Source organism: Stegodyphus dumicola, chromosome 3, assembly GCF_044657685.1.
Source record: "Stegodyphus dumicola isolate Sdum_Otavi_A_Nest chromosome 3, ASM4465768v1".
NCBI lineage: Eukaryota > Metazoa > Arthropoda > Arachnida > Araneae > Eresidae > Stegodyphus > Stegodyphus dumicola.
Window position 1 is genome coordinate 52,519,719 of NC_140770.1, and position 21,338 is coordinate 52,541,056.

General features: G+C 34.3%; 1 protein-coding gene across 1 annotated transcript in view; it reads left to right on the forward strand.

Moving 5' to 3' along the window:
• The window catches only part of LOC118181400 (uncharacterized), a 31,058-nt gene extending 17,775 nt beyond the window's left edge, over positions 1 to 13,283 (forward strand). The window contains exons 4-6 of the mRNA XM_035350530.2: positions 5,705 to 5,828; positions 9,065 to 9,137; positions 9,278 to 13,283. Coding sequence (XP_035206421.1) covers positions 5,705 to 5,828; positions 9,065 to 9,137; positions 9,278 to 9,756 — 676 coding nt within the window. The 3' untranslated portion in view covers positions 9,757 to 13,283. The remainder of the gene's footprint in view (positions 1 to 5,704; positions 5,829 to 9,064; positions 9,138 to 9,277) is intronic.
• Positions 13,284 to 21,338: the final 8,055 nt, after the last annotated feature.

A 21,338-nucleotide genomic window follows, 5' to 3' on the forward strand; every position in this document is an offset into this window, starting at 1 on the left:
TAGCATTTGGTGGCAACAGTTTGAAAAATGAAACGGGCATTTATAGTGATTCAACGCAAAATCGCAAAACGAAAACAATAGCCCTTCAGGGACAAAGCCTCTTTGGACTAAAAACATTTATAATAGAATGCTGAATTCGTTTCAGAAAATTAAGAAATATAAAAATCTCCTTTAGTTTAAGAATTCATAAAAACACACCTACAGTGTGAAATATAAAGCCCTGAAATGTAATCAGAGAGGTCAGGGCTGGCCTCTTTATAGTGATCCAGGTTCCATTAAAATGACAAGAATCGTGTTCTTTTCTTTAATAAACTCTTCTATTAAACTTCAGTAAAATAGATAAAATCTTCAAAGTTTTAAATTAACAAGTTTAGTTGCATTTTTGATTAGTACTGGAAAAGTTCAAATTACGGAAAAAAGTGCCGATTTTCGAATTTTTAAATCTGGAATCTTTTTCAAGACTCGTAGGCTTCAAGGATTTGAGAATTCGAATGTAGCAATTAGATGTATTATAAATTAAATGAATTTTAATATAGACATAACGTTGAAAAGAATTAAATTATTAAGAAGCAAGTTCCTTGCATTCAAATCAATCCACTTTTTAAGCACTGATATCTTATAATAATAAAAGCAAGTGTAAGTCTGTCTGTCTGTCTGTCTGTCTGACCGAGCTCTCCAGCCAAATCTATGGCACGCAGGGACCTGGAATTTTTTATACGGAAGCACAAAGGGGCTGGCCACCAGACCTCGAAGCCCGATTTTCGATTTTTGAATTAGAAAAATTTTAAAAAAATTATTTATAATTAATTAATCACGGTTTTTTTGACTCACTGATATTATTATTTGTTTTCAAATAACGTTCGATTGTAACAATTGATTTCTTTATTCTAGCGTTAGTTTGCTGTTTTGACGATACATTAAATCGATTAATTACAATTCATTTCTTTTTTGTAGCTTTAGTTTGCTGTTTTCATGACACATTAATTTCTTTTTTTTTTTTCAGAATTGCACTTTATAAACTTTTTGTTTCTTAATTAATATTATCATGGTTTTTTGACTCACTGATCGTGTTGCTATTATTTATTTTCAAATAACGTTCGATTATAACAATTGATTTCTTTATTGTAGCGTTTTCTTCAGTTTTTGTAATCATTCTTCTGTTGGTTGCTTAACTTTTGCTTTTCAGATTTTAGAAGAAATATGCCGCAGCCACCTCGAAAAAAGAAATGTTTGGAAAATAAAAATCGACAAGAGAGCGATACCCTCGCCAGTTCTTGAAAGAGACGCAGACGGGACAAGACGGATATCCACTGTATCGTCGTAGAAGCCCTGCAGATGGAGGTTTTACAGCAAGCATCAATCTACGAGGATCAGAAGTTTCGGTGGACAATGCCTGGATTGTTCCTTACTGTCCACTACTATCCAAAATTTTTAACGCACATATCAACGTTGAGTACTGCAATTCTGTCAAGTCCATAAAGTATGTATGCAAGTATGTCAATAAAGGATCCGACATGGCTGTATTTGATGTCACCAGTGGAGCCAATGAACTGAATGAAATTCATCAATATGAGATGGGAAGATACATTAGCAGCAATGAAGCAGTGTGGAGAATACTCAACTTTCCAATCCACGAACGTCATCCCACAGTCGTTCATCTAAGCGTCCACCTTGAAAATGGCCAGAGAGTGTACTTCACTGAAGAAAATGCTGCTGAACGGGTCCAGGCACCCCAGGAAACAACGCTCACATCTTTCTTCAAGCTGTGCACCCAAGATAACTTTGCTCGCAATTTACTTTACAACCAAATTCCAAACTACTACACATGGAACAGCAGGAACAAGAGTTGGAACCGCCGTAAACAAGGACAAATTGTTCCAGAAGAAACAGGAATCCGGTCTACTGATGCTCTTGGCCGTGTCTACACCGTCCATCCCAACAACTCCGAATGCTTCCACCTTCGCCTATTACTACATGAAGTTAGAGGCCCAACATCATTCACGGATTTGAGAACCGTTCAAGGAAGAGTCTGCAACACTTTCAAAGAGGCCTGCCAACTTCAAGGACTTCTGGAGAATGACGAACACTGGAACACGGCGTTAGAAGAAGCAGCTGCATCTCGATCACCCAAGATGATGCGTAATCTGTTTGCTGTAATGCTTCAAACGTGCTCCATGTCGGGCCCTGAACAGTTATGGATGAACCACAGGGAGAACCTGTCTGAAGACATACTGCATCAAGCAAGGGTCCAGCAGCAGAATATGGACCTGGACTACAATGACGACATCTTTAACAGAGCCCTAATCTACATTGAGAACAAGATAATATCTCTAGGAGGATTGAACCTGAAAAGCTTTGGACTTCCCCAACCTAACAGAAACAGCGATTCTGCCATTTCCAGTGAAGTAATTAGAGAACGAAGTTATAACATGGATGTGCTCGCAGCTTATATACAGGAGAATGAGCCTAAATTGGTCCAAGATCAAAAAGAAGCCTTTGACAAGATTACTAGAGCAGTTTTTGATAGGCAAAGGGGTATATTCTTTTTGGATGCTCCAGGCGGAACCGGGAAGACGTTTCTTATCAACCTTATTTTGGCAAAGGTGCGGCACAGAAATGAGATTGCCCTGGCTGTCGCTTCATCCGGCATTGCTGCTACACTCTTGACAGGTGGTAGGACTGCTCACTCGGCGTTCAAGTTACCCTTAAATCTGACAAGCACAGAGACTCCAACGTGTAACATCCCAAGGAATTCAGGAAAGGCAAAGGTTCTACAGGATTGCAAGCTCATCGTTTGGGACGAGTGTACCATGTCCCACAAAGCCGCATTCGAAGCATTAGATGTCACCATGAAAGACCTCAGACGGAACAATGACAGAATGGGAGGCGTCGTAATGGTTTTGGCAGGCGATTTTCGACAGACGCTACCAGTTATTCCGCGTGGAACGAGGGCAGATGAAATGCAGGCCTGCATAAAATCTTCTTACATCTGGAATGGCATTCAAACACTTGGATTATCGACTAACATGCGAGTTCATCTCAACGGTGATCCCTCTGCCCAGCAGTTTGCAGATAATCTACTGAAACTAGGAAATGGAGCCCTTACTTCAGAAAATGAAGATGGATATGTAGCGATGCAAGGCATTGGAAGGATTGTGACTACTGAAGAAGAACTGAAAGAGGCTGTGTTTCCGAATGTGATTCACCACTTCACTGATCACGCATGGCTGTGCGAAAGAGCAATTCTTGCCCCAACAAACGAAGCCGTCAGTGTTATCAACAAGGAACTTTTACAGAACTTACCCGGAACTCTTCATATTTACAAATCTATAGACACGACATGCAATATTGACGAGGCTGTCAACTATACGACAGAGTTTCTCAACAAATTAGAGCCACCTGGAGTACCCTCCCACATATTGGACTTGAAGGTTGGAGCACCGATAATTCTCCTCGGGAATCTGGATCCGCCTGCACTTTGCAATGGAACAAGACTTTCTATCAAGAAACTGATGCCAAATATTATAGAAGCCACCATCATGACCGGACATGCTGCAGGCGAAGATGTGTTTATTTCAAGAATTCCTATAATCCCTTCCGATCTCCAGTTTCAGTTTAAGCGTCTACAATTCCCTGTTCGTTTGAGTTTCGCGATGAGCATTAATAAGGCACAAGGACAATCAAAGTTGTAGGGCTCGACCTCCGTAAGCCGTGTTTCTCCCATGGTCAACTGTACGTGGGTTGTTCAAGAGTTGGTAATGCCGATAATCTACACATATTAGCTCCGAATGGAAGAACATTAAATATAGTTTATCCCGAGGCTCTCTAACGAAAAGGACAATCTAACGAAAAATTATTGCCACTCTCCACTCTCCCAAACTAACTCTGACTATCATGCTTTAAATAGTGATGTTATTGTTTAGTGCTCTCTTGAGAGCATGAGCAATAATCCGAATGGTGCTGCCGTACCAACAGACATTAATCGGTCAGGGGCCCTTGCGACCCCAGCCCGAGCTCCACAAACATACACAAACACTCTCCTCTTCTAATTCATTGTCATCTAAATTTAACTTACACTTAAATTAAAAATTTAATTGGTTCTTAACTCCAAATTTCCTGTAAGCAGGATGTTTTATTTCATCCATGTTTTCGTTACTTTTTATTTTTTCTGTACTGTACTCTCTATCTTTCCCTTTCAACTCTTTCCTATCTTTGATTTTGAATTTTTTATGTTTACTTTTCTTTATACTTCAGACCAATGATTATAACCACATGACTACGGTTTCCTAGCATGTGCTAATATGAGGTCTGTTCTCATTTAAACTAATTTTTTAACAGATGGCTCATGGTTAGGATATATTGTTCCTTTTTATCGACGGGGAATGTTGTGTGTGTGGGGGGGGAAAGAGAGAGAGACAGTCTACATGTCCTACACTACTAATCCTGCCCTATTCACTTATCTGCATTTTCTAAATGCACGGGCAACGCCGGGCGGGTACAGCTAGTTATAAAATATAAATCAAAAGACCCTTTCCCATACCGTATGGCAATATTTTAGAAATCGGTTGTTTCCACAGCTGCATCGAAGTCATAATAAATGTCTTACCTTTCGGCATAATGAGGAGAATTAACAACTTATTGCACATGATCAACGGCTGATTGCAAATGATGCATACTGAAAACCTAACGGGGATATGATAAAATACATGCTTGAAAACAATGACCGTAACGTGTCAAAAAACTTACGTTAGAATAATGCTATATCCATAAATCTAATATATATTTTACTTCGCGCTTTCGAGACATCAAAAACACAAATTAAATTTTGCTAATCAGCCCAGGAGAACGAGAGATACACAACTGTCTCCCCCCCTTTTTTTCCCAAAGGGACAATTTCCCCAGAGGGACTATTAATTTCGTTTTAGCATTTGGCTTTGGTTCACTATAAAAGTCTGAATTACTTTTCAAATTGTTGCCACCAAATATTCATGAATTATATTTAAAGAAATCAAATAATGAAGAATCTGCATGAATGTATGTATGTTTCTCGCACTGTGAGAAAACAACAGTACTTAGAGACATTTATTGAACAACGTAGCCCTAACGTAGTACGGACATCCGGAAGCCAGAATTTGGAATTTGTTTCATTATTTATTTCATATTTTGTAAAAGTTTAAAAAATGTTTGTTTGACAAACTCAACGATTTCAAAGCGAACAATGGCAACGCTGTACGGGAAAAAAAAAAAAAAAAAATCTCCATCGCGCGAGACTGTGTATCGGAAATTCTAAAGATACGCTCTTTTTAAATAATTTTGTGATATTGCTGTTGAATTGAATTTTATGGTTTAAGTAAGAAGAGCATGATATTTAATAAATAAAGGTAACACACAAAGCGTTAAAAAACGCCCCTTTGGACTTAATATAAAATCTGAAAGCTTTCAACTTTTTTTTTATTGCAGAGAGTACCTGCATATTTATTTATTTACTTAACTTAGAGTTTAAGTTTCCAGACGATAAAAGTTCATTTGATAGAGTGAGCGAAAATCTACCAATGTAAGTAGAATTAAAGAGATCAAATTGAGGGCTACACCTCGAAAATTTGGCAGGGTTTAATATAAAAATGAAATATAAGAACATTTATGAAGATTATTTTAACAAAGGTTTCCTTAGTACACACTTTATCTTCTCTTCATTCTTTTCCAGAACAACATTCACGGCGTACCAACTTGAAGAACTTGAAAGAGCCTTCCAGCGGGCCCCCTATCCTGACGTGTTTGCAAGAGAGGAACTGGCTCTCAGATTGGCGCTTAGTGAATCAAGAGTGCAGGTAAGATTTTACTTGAAATAGTTCCAGTTTGATTATTTTGTAACGTTCGGCCTTTACTATATAACTTTTTCTTTTCGGTTCTTCACCAGAATAAAATGTGTTTAGCTAGTACTCAAATTGAGGTTTTGGATTTTAAGACAAAGCATGTTTCTGGCCTGTGGGTGCGCGCTACGTTTAGTTCCTGCCATCTCTGATAAGTTGTAATTATTAGGCTTTGCGTTATATCCCTGCCGACACTTGAATTTGATACGCCTGCTAAAGTATTGAGCCAGCTTAGAGTAAGATTTAAAATGCAGTGACTACGGTTCCGTTTTAATTTGAATTTGACTATTCCTTTGGTTGCATCACCACAAATTGTAGTTGATAGGGTTTAAACATCGACGTACATTTATGTTTCGAGCTCTGTTTAAATAAAAAGGTTTATTTAAAACTTTTCCTGACTTTATGTCTGTTAGGAATTTTGGACTAACAGATCTCTGTTAAGATCCCGAAAGTTGTCTAGATTTTCCTGTTCCTGAAGTATGGTTAAATGTTTTAAAATGTAGCATTGTAGAGTTATTGGGATTTCTGAAGTTGGAAACAAGAAAAATGAGCAATGTCCTCGCCGGAACTAGAACCTGGACTTCTCGAATACGAGTCGAGTGTGCTACCGTTAACACCACGAAGGCACGCAAAAAGGAGAGAAAAAAATCCCTTTTAAAGAACGACTAAGAATTAGAGGACCCAATTACCAAATCCTGGTGGTAAAGAATCATCATCCATCACCATTTAGTTCGGGCGCCACTGTTCAGTTATTAGGATATTTTGACGCGGGAGACGTAAAAAATAAGCAATGCCCTCGCCGGAAACCTGGATCTGCCCTCGAACCTGGATCTCTCGAATACGCGTCGAGTATGCTACCATCCAGAAAGGAGGGAGAAAATGCCTTATAATATTACTTACAGTGAAAGAAGCAATTCAAAATAACACATATATTGCATTGCAGCTGTAAATAAGTTTATTTATTTTTGAAATTTTGTAAAACTGAAAATAACGAGGAGGTTTCAGAGATTTATCTAAAATGGCAAATAAAGCCAAACTTCTTCGAAATTAATGAAAATTAATTTATTTAAAAATTCGATATACCTGTGCATTTCTTTTTCTTATGGTTACTATTAAAATTTACTAACTGTTAATTTAGAAGTACTGTTATAAGAATCCTAACTGTTAATTTAGAATCCTAACTGTTAATTTAGAAGTACTGTTATAAGAATCCTAACTGTTAATTTAGAATCCTAACTGTTAATTTAGAATGTTTTTTTAGAATGTTAATTTAGAATGTTTTTTAGAATGTTAGTTCTAACAGAATGTTAATTCTTAACAGAATGTTAGTTCTAACAGAATGTTAATTCTTAACAGAACTTTAGTTCTAACAAAATGTTCTCTATAGAATGTTAATTCTAACAGAATGTTAATTTAGAATGTTTTTTAGAATGTTAATTTAGAACTGTGTTTAATAATCCTAACTGTTAATTTAGAAGTCAAACAACAAAAATCAGCGTTATATTTTCAAATTTTCACAGGACTAAATTCGATGGTTTTACCGAACCATCATCCTCAGCTTCGAACGCTGATTTTTGTTGTTTGACTTCTAAATTAATACTTGTTCGGCGTGTTATTGTATCTTAATTCTAACTATTCTAAAAAAAAAAAAAAAAAAAAAAAAATTTACGGGAGACTTAAAAGGCGAAGAATTTGAAATAATCTCCGAAAAAAAAAGAATTTTTTCTTGCTAGCGTCATCGATTTTTGCAGATCGTTCAAAACGGAAAGTTGACGGCTCATTAGTTCTCTTAATAGGTACTTATGATTTTTGTTCAACTGCGCATGCAACTCAATCGATATGCATGTAGATATCGATTCAGAGAATATGCATGTCGGCCCTCAATCGATATGCATAATCTCTCAAACGGAAAGTTCAAAAGGAAACGGAAAGTTCTCAGATCGTTCAAAACAGAAAGTTGATAGCTCATTAGTTCTCTTAATAGGTACTTATGATTTTTGTTCAACTGCGCATACAACTCAATCGATATGCATAATCTCTCAAACGGAAAGTTCAAAAGGAAACGGAAAGTTCTCAGATCGTTCAAAACAGAAAGTTGATAGCTCATTAGTTCTCTTAATAGGTACTTATGATTTTTGTTCAACTGCGCATACAACTCAATCGAAATGCATGTAGATATCGATTCAGAGAATATGCATGTGGGCCCTCAATCGATATGCATAATCTCTCAAACGCATATTTTTAAAAACAATAGAGTTTCACATGCACAATCAATAAGGCTATGAAAACATATTTTAACACTGGACCTAAATACGTGAATTAAAAATGTTAATAACTTTTAGCGCTTTCATAACAATAATAATTTATTGTAATTTAATTTTGCATTAATTTTTTGCAAGCCAGATCTGGATCGCTTATGAGTACATCATATTTCTTGCTTAAAGAAAAGAATTCATTAGGACGTTACCGCATTCAAATTTTGTAATATATTCACGACCAGAGGAAGTAAAAGTGGCAAATATCATGGAAGCCTGCAGTTTGACATGTTAATATTTGCATCATGGATAGCAAAAGAAACATGCCATTAATTGCGGGCAAATACGTTTCCTAGCATTTTACAATAATTTACACAATGAACCCGAACTTCTCTTGGGAAGTACAAAACTTGCAAATTTCTGCGTGTGCCAAAATACTGATTGACTGAAATCGAAATTATTGAACTTTTCGTTTCTTTTTTTAAAATTATTAAGATTAATATTTAACTAAAAAAATCTTACTAATTTATTCCCTTTTGTTTTAATAAAAATTCGAATATTGTTTGCAAAAATACACGTGTTTGTACATGCATGCCTAAAAAAACATAGCTACATCATTTAGAAATAAGTCCATCAACCTGTAATGCTGCTTATTTACAGCGTAGTTTTCATATGGTCAGTTTGATAAAAGAGATTTCAGATAATTTAATGTTAACTCATCTAATACGGAAAACATTCTTATAAAACTGTCCAATGTCCTTCGAACTGCTTTAGTAAAACAACACTTACGAATGCGAATTAAACAGGGGTATTATTTATAAATAAAAATTTAATTAATATTTTAATTTACTAATTTTCTATTCTAAATTTAAGATAATACTTTCCCTTTAGTATAAGGAATAGAAATGTGCTACAAAATGTTTATTTTTCATTTTTTAGGTTTGGTTTCAAAACAGAAGAGCAAAATGGAGGAAAAGGGAACCACCAAGAAAGACAAATTATTTACAAACAGGTATAAACTGATTTTATATTTACATTCAGGGCAATGTAATCTTCTTTCCTTTCCTTTGAATGCTTGTGGATCCTTTGCAGTAGCTTTTGAGTAATATATGCTTAATTCTCAGTACTTAAAAGTTAATAATTGTATTTTAGGAACGTCCCCATCCATCACGAAGACCTTTGCTAATACCACACCGCTTCCATCCCTCACCGCCAACATGGACAGTAGTTGGGCCAGTTTTACCAGCAGCCCATATGATTTTGGCTTCCAAAACGCCCTCGCTACTTCTCCTTATGCTGGATTTTCCACAAGCCCGCATGGTAATCTCGGAACGAGTGCAGCTTCTTCTGGGTTTTATGGTGGAATGATATCTCAAGGCGATCCACTCTTGCCTTCTTTAACACAAACAAGAACAGATATGCACCAGAATTCCAGTCTCAATAAATCACCAAGTCCACCAAATGTTTATGGAAACGGAAACAATTCAGCCTCAGATAAAAAGATGGGGGGACTTTCTGGACTTGATCCCCCAGACGTGGATCCTCACCGACTCATAGCTTTATCACCATTGATGCTCAAGAATAAGGACAACTCCGTATCACCTTTGCCTTCCTTGGACTTTTTCACTTAAACGTTTGCCAATTTTTGCCATGAAGTTAAAATCCTTCCATCTGGACAAAACACAGTTTAAGTGTTCACGACTACCCACATAATGCATATTTTTGAGCTTAAGCACTCTGTATTAGACTGCAGGCTTTAGATCTGTAAATTCATTTATCAAGCTTCATTTATATATATATATACTTGTCATGTTTTATATTCGTGAAAAACTGACCTGTCTTACAATCAGCGACATTTGTGCTTTGTGGCAGAACGATTGGTCTTTGAAAGCTCAGTCATACCTCCTGATATCTAACAGGACTTTATAATAAAAGTAGTTGTAGCTACTTATACTAGAGCAACCTTCGAAAAGAATATGCACTGCATTTTGAAGACAAGAGAAGTTGTGATATAAAGGCGAAGAAATTAGAAATCGTGAATATGTAATTTTATCATGCTGTTTATATGTAACATTGCTAGTACCTTGATGCACACATTCAAAGTTCAAATTCAGTACATATATACATGCGCACATGGAAGAAGAAGAATGAAGCAAAATCTCATATTTTAAAGTGTGTTATGATTTTGAATGTGAATCTTATGTGTTTGAATACATGCACGCTTTTTTTTTTTTTTTTTTTTTGCTTGCAGAAAAGAAAATATGAAAATAGCAACAGATAGATTTTGAACATTATTACATATTTTTAAGTAACTAAACTGTTGAAATTATATTTTGGTTTGGTTTATTGAGATCACGGCAAAGCACCCTAGGGCTATCTGCCTAAGGGGAGGAATGCCTCCATGGAGGACTTTCTAAGGGAAACTGGCTCGTATACACGTTACACATGGGGAAAACCACGAAAACGCCCATGCAGCCAGCCCGTTCGCGGGATTCGAACCTCGAACCGAACTACCAGTGTTCAGCGATTTTACCCCTCGGCCGCTAGTGGATGGAAATTATATTTTATCAGGTACCTAAAGCATATCTAATAATATTCTAAAGCCGTGATTCTCAAATTGTGGCACATGTATCTCCAAAAGCAGCCAGCAACTTGAGGGCGTAAGCAAGCAGCTCTCAAGTAAGAATAGTTTGTTTCAATAATTTCTTTTGCATTTTAAAATAAGGCCCACCAGCGGCCGAGCGCTAAAGTCGCTGAACACTGATAGTTCGGTCCGAGGTTCGAATCCCGCGAACGGGCTGGCTGCATGGTCGTTTTCGTGGTTTTCCCCATGTGTAACGTGTATACGAGCCAGTTCCCTTAGAAAGTCCTCCACAGAGGCATCTCTTCCCTTAGACAGATAGCCCTAGTGTGCTTTGCCATAATTAAATACAACACCACCAACACCATTTTAAAATAAAACTAAACGTAGAGGTAAAAAGGTTAGCTCATCTTGCTGGCCATGCACATCGGATGTTTTTCTCGTAGGTAACATTTTGTTTTAAATCTTATTATATTTAAGAACAGCTGTTTGTATATTATGTACCTAAAAATAAGAATTACAGCAAGCTAAATTTTGAGTTCCACCATTGGTCGAATGTTTCAACTGATCAACAAAATATAAAAACGGTATATTAAGTAAGCCATTTAAGCATATTCTTTCACAGAAAAATTCTTTGAGGATTCCTTTTCTCAGCTTCAGAATTAAGATTAAAAATTTCAAAAAGAAAAATGTGGGTTAAGATTTGTTTTTTTTTTTTTTTTTTTTTTTTTGTTTTTTTTTTTTTTTTTTGTTTTTTTTGTTTTTGTTCTTTATTTTCAAATGAATTACTAAGAATGAAACTTGAAGTAATTTACTTTGCTAAACAACTTTACTCTACTAACTAACTCAGAGTAACTTACTTTACTAAGTAACTTTAGTCTACTAACAAACTCAACTTTCTTTGAAAGGTATTATGTAAGTATACACGGACACTGTACAGAAAAATTAAATCATTTCATTAACTATTTTTGAGGATTCTCAATAATGTTAAGACATACACACACCCCAAAAAAAGGGAAAAAAGAGAATAATTTAAAAAGTTTGAGCTATTTTAGAACAAGTATGCTCTAGCGGTAGATTAAAAAGTGCTTCAGAGGTTTTCAATTAATTATAGATGCTTTTTAAGGCATCTCCTGGGAAATGCTGCCTTCGAGATGCATTAATGTTTTAGCCGTAAACAAGAGTACAATCTAAGAAGAATTTGAGAACTTCTGCTTTGAAATATATATCTTTATATCTTCTTCAGTACCAATAAAAAAAAAGCTTCAGCTATTTTAATACCGTATGCTTTACATGTGTTAAATTTCACTGCATGCATTTGTTATTACTGAATTCCTATTCATTTAAAGAATATATACATAATTTCTGTGTAATAATGTAGCCTTTCATATTTACCGCTAAAACATTTGAATTAAATTATAATTTTAATATTCAGATTTTTGTATTGCACCCAAAGAGGCTTTTTTTAACGTTTTGTGTGTTACCTTTATTTATTAAATATCATGTTCTTCGCTTTTAAACCATAAAATTAAATTTGACAGCAATATTACAAAATAATATTATATCACACTAAGGAATAAACGTGATTCTCCTCATGAAAACCATGTTATGCAAGTTTTTATTATTTTTATGCACAACACATCTCATACATAAGTAATTTAGACTGAAATGTAATCCAAGTATAATTAATTAGGTAATCCAAGAAAAAGAATAAAGAATAAAGTAACCTAGTAAGCAAAAAATATATGTTAAATTCCGAATTCTAAACATTTGTTGACATAAACATTTATCGCAAGGCCTGCCGGGAAAAAGATATCAGATGATTGCAAACGCACGATCGCCAGCGATCACATACTCATTTTATTTTCAGCAATTTCAAAAGTGAATCGACGCAAAATGCCAAAATTAATATTCCTTCTGGGCAAATTGCTCCTTTGGTTTAGTATAAATAATGTATTTTAAAGATGTGATGTGATGTTGAAAAGACTGTCTGACAAATGAGTTGATAAACGCTTTTGTTACTTTGTCTCGCAGGTTATCCATGCAGTTAGTAGCATTTACGAAACACGTGTAATATATTTCTCATTTTTACATATAAATATTAACTGCCTCTGTAAGCTGTTGTGAAACTTTTTATTGATTCGCAAATATCCATTATGCATATATCTAAAACTTTTCTGTTCTTTATCTTGAATTAAGTTTGATTTTCAGTTAGTATTCCTTTTATTCGTCACGAATTAATATCATAATTAAATATGCGTGTGTAAATAGTTTTACAGTATTTCTTAAAACTAAGTGTTGTAAATTATTAAATGATTTTATGTAGTATCATTCGAACAAACTGTGTACCAAATTGCGTGTCATTTGTAAATAGTTTATGTATATCTGGACTCTTAATGAGTGCCAATGGTTTCACCGACGTGCCTTATCTGTTGATATTGTGCTGCCATTTTGTGGTATCAGAAGCTCAAATATTTTGCGTACAGAATTTTAATTCCTCGAAATTTATGCTACAAAAATGTGCTTCTTGAATTGTAGCAATTATGTGTGAGGGAAATAAAAGTGTATATTTAAGTATTTTGATTGTGTTTATTATTGTACATTACTTTTATTATAATTTGTACGAAACAAAATTACTTGGGAGCTTGTACACTGGGACATATAGCATATTCATAATATATTTTTTAATAATTAACATTTCTAAAAAATTTAACATTTCTAAAATTTTTAATTAACATTTTTAAAATTTTGTAAAATAATTTAGCACATTTTAAAACATAAACATTTAATTATTCGAAATGAATTTGAAAGGAAAGGAGCTGACCCATAAAGTAAATTTTTTTAAAGTGCTTAACCTTTAAAGTGTTCTGTACCTGTAATATATTATTACTGTTTTGTACAGTAATCAATAGTGCATTAAAATATTTTACTTGAAAAGACAAGTAAAATATTTTAAACTAGCATTTATTTCAGGAAACAAAATAAACGTAACTCGAATTGGTAAATATTCAGACTAACTATTAGCTACAAAATAAAAAATCTAATGTGGACACCACATGAACTTCCTTGTGATTTTAAATTATGCCCATTTTTTGATGCATTTCATTTAAATTATTCCCCCCAATTTCATTAGAAATATATTTTCTCACTCAATTAATTCAGTTCTCATTTCGCGTCAAGGCATAAATACTTAAAAACTCAAAACATCTTCATTTAAAATTGTAAAATACGGGTAAACATAAAACATCAAATACAGTTTAAAATAGTTAAAAAAAAAATTTACAATTAAAATGAGAGTTTCTACGCATAAACCGGCGATTCGGCTAACGGGGAAGAAGCTAGATTTTTTTTTTTCGGCGTACAAAACGGAAAATTTACTTATGATCTTACTCGACAAAAAGACACTGAAGGTGCAGAAACTGACTTAATTCACTATTCTACTAAGAATTTCAAATCTAAAAAAATAGCGACTTCGTTAAGCTTAATAGCACTTAAGCAAATTATTGATAATTTTACGACTATTGCATGCAGATTAAGTAAAGGCATAAAACCTTAATTGGAACATAAGAACAATATGTTTCAATCCCTTTTCAAGCAAAAAAAAAAAAAAAAAAAAAAAAAACACTATTTTCCAACATATGTGAGTAAAAGACGTAAAAGACGTAGCTCACTGAGCCGGGTAATAGAGTAGGTATATATACCCATATATATATGTATATATATATACCCATATATACCCATATACATATATACCCATATATATATATACATATATACCCATATATATATATGTGTGTGCGTAATGAGAAGAGAAATTGTAGTTAGCTGGCCAAAAAGTTATATATATGTGTGTGTGTAAGATATAACAAAATACGATAGCTGCTTTAAGAAATAATTGGTGATAAAATTAACTATTCTAGATTTTATGTACAGCCCCCTAAATTCATCTGTTCTTGCAAATTTGAGATCTTTCCATGTTACATAACAACCGAAAATTAACCAATCACAGCTTTGAGTACTTTCTGTATCTACTTAGTATAAATACTCTTTGCAAAACAACTACATCATTCGTTTTCCTAGTTTCTACTTTGCCAACACCTTTGCGCTGCTTTGCTGCCGTCTAAGATGCATCTCATATCTATAGAAATCAGTATAGATAAATATTATCGCATTTAATATGATTGGATAAACTTCCTGACTACAAAAAATAATCTGATAGGAATTATAATGGAATACAACTATGTTTTGAAACGGCTACGTCTGGAAATTTGAAATTTACGCATCCATTTATCTAATTACGTAGACTTCACGCTGCAGCATATCAAAATATCCATCATCGACCATGACGACTGCAAGCTGTTAAAAATATTGGATTCCTCCTAGGCACCTAAAATACTACACACACACACACACACACACACGCATATATATATATTTGTAATAATAAAATTCCATAGTCAAGAATACACTTGAATTTCTAACTGTATGTTCTTTTCATTTTTAATGGCGACGTTCTCTTATTTGATAGTACGTGGAATTAAATCCACAGCCCCGTAGTCAAGTTGTTTTTCCCGATTTTTCTACACGTACAGTTTTAGAATGTTCTCGAGATATTTAAAGCGAACTGGATTGGCTGACGAGGCTGACGTCATTTCTTGGAAGCTCCGCCTGTCCAGAGGCTATAAAAGGACTCGCAAAAGGAATATCGGGAGCTTTTTCTTAAATGTCACCATGCAGTAAACTTCACACAAAAAGTTATTAGTAATTCTTTTTATTTACTTCGGATATCTGATTTTGTAACTGCTATTTCTCCTAAATACTAATAAATGGATCCTGTTTTTTAAAACTTATCGTCTGATAATTTAAGCTACGACTACATCTATATTTCTTCAACGATCTATTTATTCTGGTGTGTGTGTGTGATTATGGCAAAGCCTCGAGGGCTATCTGCCTACGGGGAGGGATGCCTTCGTGGAGCACTATCTAAGGGAAACTGGCTCGTATACACGTTACACATGGGGAAAACCACGAAAACACCCATGCAGCCAGCCCGTTCGCGGGATTCGAACCTCGGACCGAACTACCAGTGTTCAGCGACTTTACCGCTCGGCCGCTGGTGGGCCTATTTATTCTGGAAAAAAGCTGATACATCACATATATATATAAATATATGTAAGGAAAAAATAGAAAAAAGGAAATAATGGAGGTAGTTCAACGAAGGAGCCGGCCCACCAATAGAAACCTTAATTTATCTTCCTTTCTAACCATCAAAGGTCGATATTTGACTGCACGTGAGAGTAAAATTCCTCCTTTCTTCTTCATTGCTGTTTGTGCATATTGATCTGTAAAATTTAAATGTTACAGAGCTTCTAGTGTGCAAATAGAAAGGAAAATACAAACTTTTTAGGCAATGAGTTAAATTAAATGGAATTATTCGTCAATAATAAATTTATTATTCAAAGCATTTCCATTCTCATTCAAAGCAATATCATCTGTATCATTAGTAATATCTTTCTTGTCTTAAATCACGTGAAGAAGAAATATTTTCAGCTTTCAGTAGCATTAAGGTAGTATTAGAAGGTTTCATAACATTTTAAATTCAGCTTACTTACTTAGTTTATTCAAATTACTTACTTAGTTTTCTTAAAGTTAAGTAATCTAAAGTTAGCGAAATACCTCTAATAATACCTACATTTAAAATTCATGCCGTTTTGCGCATACACGGAGTTAAAAATATGTAATTTTTATTCCTGAATTTTGCTAACTTTATTATTATTATTTTTTTTTATTTTAAGCATTATATTCTTAAAACACTGAAAGTAATTTACAATAGAATATTAAATTAATTAACTGTGTGTCTACAAATATGACTTTTTACAGCTTAAAAATAAGTTAAAAACGTAGAAAGAAGATTTTTCAAAATTAAACTATTACCTGCTTTTATGTGCATATATATAAATATATCGCTTTCATATTCATTTGTGAAAGCGATATGTTTATATTCGTTTTATTCTGTAATGACTCAAATGCTAAAGCTAAACAATACAATTATTTGGACCCCATTCCGTTTCCCTGCGATTAAATAAACTCACACAGTTGGTCAGATTTTATCCGTGTATAAAGCACAAAGTAGTTAATTAGTTTGATTTATTTCTTCAAGATATTAGAAATGGGTAAATCTAAATAACATTATCGAATCTGATTTGGTAAATCTGTGTGTGAAATACAAAAAATAGCAAGCATCAGCAAAAGAGTGTTAGAAATCTTTGCATGCTTTACGTATTCGAGTGGGAGAACTGCGTTATTCAAAATTTGGCAAATTCTTCAGTATTGAATTTCTTTAAATATAATACAGGGCGATAATATTTGGTGGCAACAATTTGAAAAGGGATTCAGACTTTTACAGTGATTTAACGCAAAATCCCGTTTCGAGACTAACACCTCTTCTGGTCTAACGCTTCTTTGGGCTAAAAAATCTTTAACTCAAAGTTCATTGCCAATATTTATTGGATTATTATACGTAAAATTTACTGATTAGATAAATAACATTAACTGAATGCATAATAATTACATTCAGAAATTCCGAATTATGTGAAAAATGTTTCAATAACATTTCGAAAACCTTTGAAAATTGCTAATATATTTCATAAAGAAGTGTTAGTAAAAGGAAAATCATCGGATACCCGTTACATCTTAAATCAGCTTATATCATGTGATTATTAGAAACAATTTACTTCCTAAAATAAATGCCGTTTGAACTTCGTTATTGATTTCTCATATTTTGCAACATTACGAACTCGTGGGAAGAAATAGATTCGCGAGCTTATGACTCTTCGAAAGATAGACGCTGGTTTCAGACGTACATGTCAATGTGAGAGTTTGTCGTCATGCGTCATCTACGGTTTTCTCTTTGTTCTTCTTCGTATCTTTCTTCTTTTTTTGAAACCATAGCGAGGTGATTGGTGGTGACTCGGTGCCACCAGTAATCAACGATAATTGAGGAAATGGCTGCTGCAGTAATTCCTCTGTTAGCTCTCATCAAGGCATCACTTGAAGCAAACGCTTCACAGACAAGGGTTACTACAAAAGAACGAAGCACATTCTTCAGGACATGCGAGCCAAATGTAATCGCCAATCCTGTATACTTCTACATTTTTGTAGGAAGAATGAGATTTCATCTTCCTTTTATCTCAGAATTGCTTAATGATGTTTAATCCATGAGACAAACTTGCATTTTGCTTTTTTTTTTATAAACTCTAGAATTGTGTACAAAGTACTCAAAGATTATAGTTAATTTACATTTTAAACTCCTCTGCTCTTGCTGAATCAAATGCATAATAAACTAACATAATGCATTGTAAAGTGCTATGGATTGTAATTAATTCATTGTAAAATTTTACGAAAGAAAAACGATCTCAGAATTATAGCACCCTGAAACAATATGAAAAAGAGTTTCATTTGAACCCTAGCGGAAGTACCCGATGCCAGTTAACCCTTTCCGGCAAGCTACCTTTTAAAATCGGAGTTTTGATTTAAAAAAAAAAAAAAAAAGAAAAAAAAGAAAAAAGAAAAAAGAAAGAAAGAAAAAGGTAGGCAGTCTAATTAGGCCTAGAGGAGCACACAAGTAAAATTTTGTGAAGATAGCACTTATCGTTTTAATTATGTGGGTGTGCCCAAAGTGGCACACTGATTGAATAGAGCTCCGAAAAGAATACTGAAACGAGCGTTGTTGTCAATGAACTGACCTATGAGATGCTGAGAAACAAAGAATACAGACTCTCAGTTGTCCTAGATCATCGGTGAGCCCGTTCTGGGCCCACCTAGGGTTCGCCGTTTGATTTTAGGCAAGATTTCAAGATATACATATTTAAAACTAATATATAATAAGGAGATTAGCATACAGCCAAAAAAAATAACATAGAATTTTTTTTCAAACAATTCCTTTTATACCCTAAAAAAATCTGGAAGATTTCTTTGAAAAATGAGGGTCTTAAAAAACTAAACATGGTTAAAATGCATGGACTGGTTTGTGTTGAGCTGCCATCTATTATAAATAAAGAAGGCTCAGAGTAACCTATAGTAACCTATAAATCCTTTTTCATTCAATTTTTCTGTGCGTACAGAAGGAAATTTTTAGGTGTGTCCAGACCGGACACACTGTGCCGCAAAGGGTTACGTTAGATTGAGAGTAATGTATTTAACAACATAGAGAACGATACCACTGTAATCCTTCTCTAATAATGATGCAAAAAGTACGATTCATGCTCATACATCTTTTAGTCTGAGCGATATGGAATCCACATAAGAAATTTCGATAGAAAAGTAAACTAATTCTTTCTCATTATATTAGCAACAATGGCACGCAGGTTTTAATGATTTTCGTCTTTCTAATCAAATGGTCGTAAAAGCTCAAGTTCCATCCAATATTTCACCTATATTCAATTTTAGTCAATTAAATGTGGCAAAAAAAAAATTATCATAATTCATCAGAAATCAATAACGCGAACAAACAAACACAGAAACAGACATTCTTCTTTATATGTATAGATTTTGTTAAAACTTGCAAATTTTTGACTAACAAACTTTACGATTTAAAAGCGAGCAGTATAAATTGATTAAAACTCATTAAAGGCGTGCGAGGGTGGAAATAGTCGAAATGGCTTTAAACGAATTTTTGGAATCGGAATAATGTATTTAATGTTTGGCAATGCTAAAACTTAGAAATTCTTTTATTAACAAACTCTACGATTTGAAAGCGAGCAGTGGCAACACTTCTCGAAATAAAGCAAACTTTTATCTCCAGCGTGCGAAACTGTTGCCATTTGGAAGAATGAGGGCGAAAATTAGCATTTTTGGAGTTTTTAATTAATTTCTCTGATTTTTTTTTAATTGGAAAAATGTGGGCACCGACCTTTCCCAGGAGCCAGAAAAAAATTGTAGAAATTTTGGTAACAATAGCTGTAATAGTGACTGAGTTAATCGCGAACAAACAAACACGCAACACACAGAAATTATTCTTTATATGTATAGATAACCATTTAATATTTCATAATATTAAGTCTAACTGTATGTATCAAAATTAATAGGTTTAAAGTATAATCGTAAGTTACGACTTTCGTTTTTGCATTAAATTAAATTCATTAAAGAAATGTAGTCTTTTTGATAATCATCAACGAGCTCAACTCGCATTCCAGTTACGCACCGCTGTAGGCGTAAACGAACACAACTCGCATTACAAATTTACAACTGACAAATATCGGGTGTATTTGGGAAGAAAGACTTGCTTAATCTCGCAACCCCCGAAGGAATGGATAAGCCATACTTATGATAGCACAGATATTTGCATATTCATTCTTACCGTAGTACAAAGAAGGAGAAAATTGAAAGATAGAAAAATGAAAGTTATGTGATTTATTAATGCGATTTCTTTATATTGGCAGCAAGACCATTCAAGCAGTTTCTTTATAGAAATAAAAGCAGTTCTAAAAGTATGCAACAACTCTCTCATTCCTTTAATACACTGAGAGCTGAATGAGACTATGAACAGTTAAGCAGAGTACGATGCTGAACACATAACCGATGTGTTAGCTATCAATTACAAAATGATTTTGGATTAGCCTTCAAGACCTTATGATATTCCAAAGTAATTTTCATTTGAAACTGCCGTTAATTTGGCATGCGCATGACGAACATGGCATGGAAGCCGATGTCAGATTCTTAGGCTTTCGAAATGCCAGAAATCGTGCAGTAGTTCTATTTGTTGCATGTCTACGTAATGTGGAGAATTTATAAAGATCACTGTATTGATGGGTGTTTTACACTCATGTAAACCAGTAGCTGGCGTAACAAAAGCTGAAATCATGAAAATTTTAGCGCGAAGCAAACATAAATTTCTGAAAAGATTGTATGTCCCCGTCTTATTCTGAACCCCATTTGGTGCCGAGGACACCTGCGCACGGCTTATACGTCACTGACCAGAAGCATCATGTGGAGTAAGCTGAATGAAACCATAAATATTTCATATCTGCAACGTATTTTTCAAGATGAAATCGACAACGCATGTTTGTATATTAATTTTCCCTAGACCGACGCTTGAAACCGTGACTGAGAGCAATATGTTATAAGTATATTCTCGTATGTCATCTACTCCCATTTATGATTGTGGCGACATCATTCGCGTTATGAAGCGCCATCTGTGAAACTTTCCGCATGCAATTTTCTGTTCTCCAGAGTGGCAACAGTGAGTCTTCAAGAAGAAAAAGAACAATGACTGATCTTCTGTCTGTGTAATTCTATATTCAAAAATTGTAAATAAATATTAATCTTATTGGAGTCAGAACCGTGTTTAACATTCCCTGTGTACCAAACTTCCACAATGACTCTGGATGACTAAAATAAGTGAAGGAGTGTGCCAAGAAGATAATGCACTGTTTCTATATGTTTTATTAGCCAAAAAGTAAGGGAAAATATCCCTCAGACTTAAAAAATCCAATACGGCGTTCAGCAACCTTCAATGTAAGCCACTTGGAATATAACAGAGACCTAATGGAAGCAAACCTGTGACTCGTGAATCAAATTATGAACTATAGCGCATTTATAGTTTGTTCTACGATATTTGTAGATAACTATCGC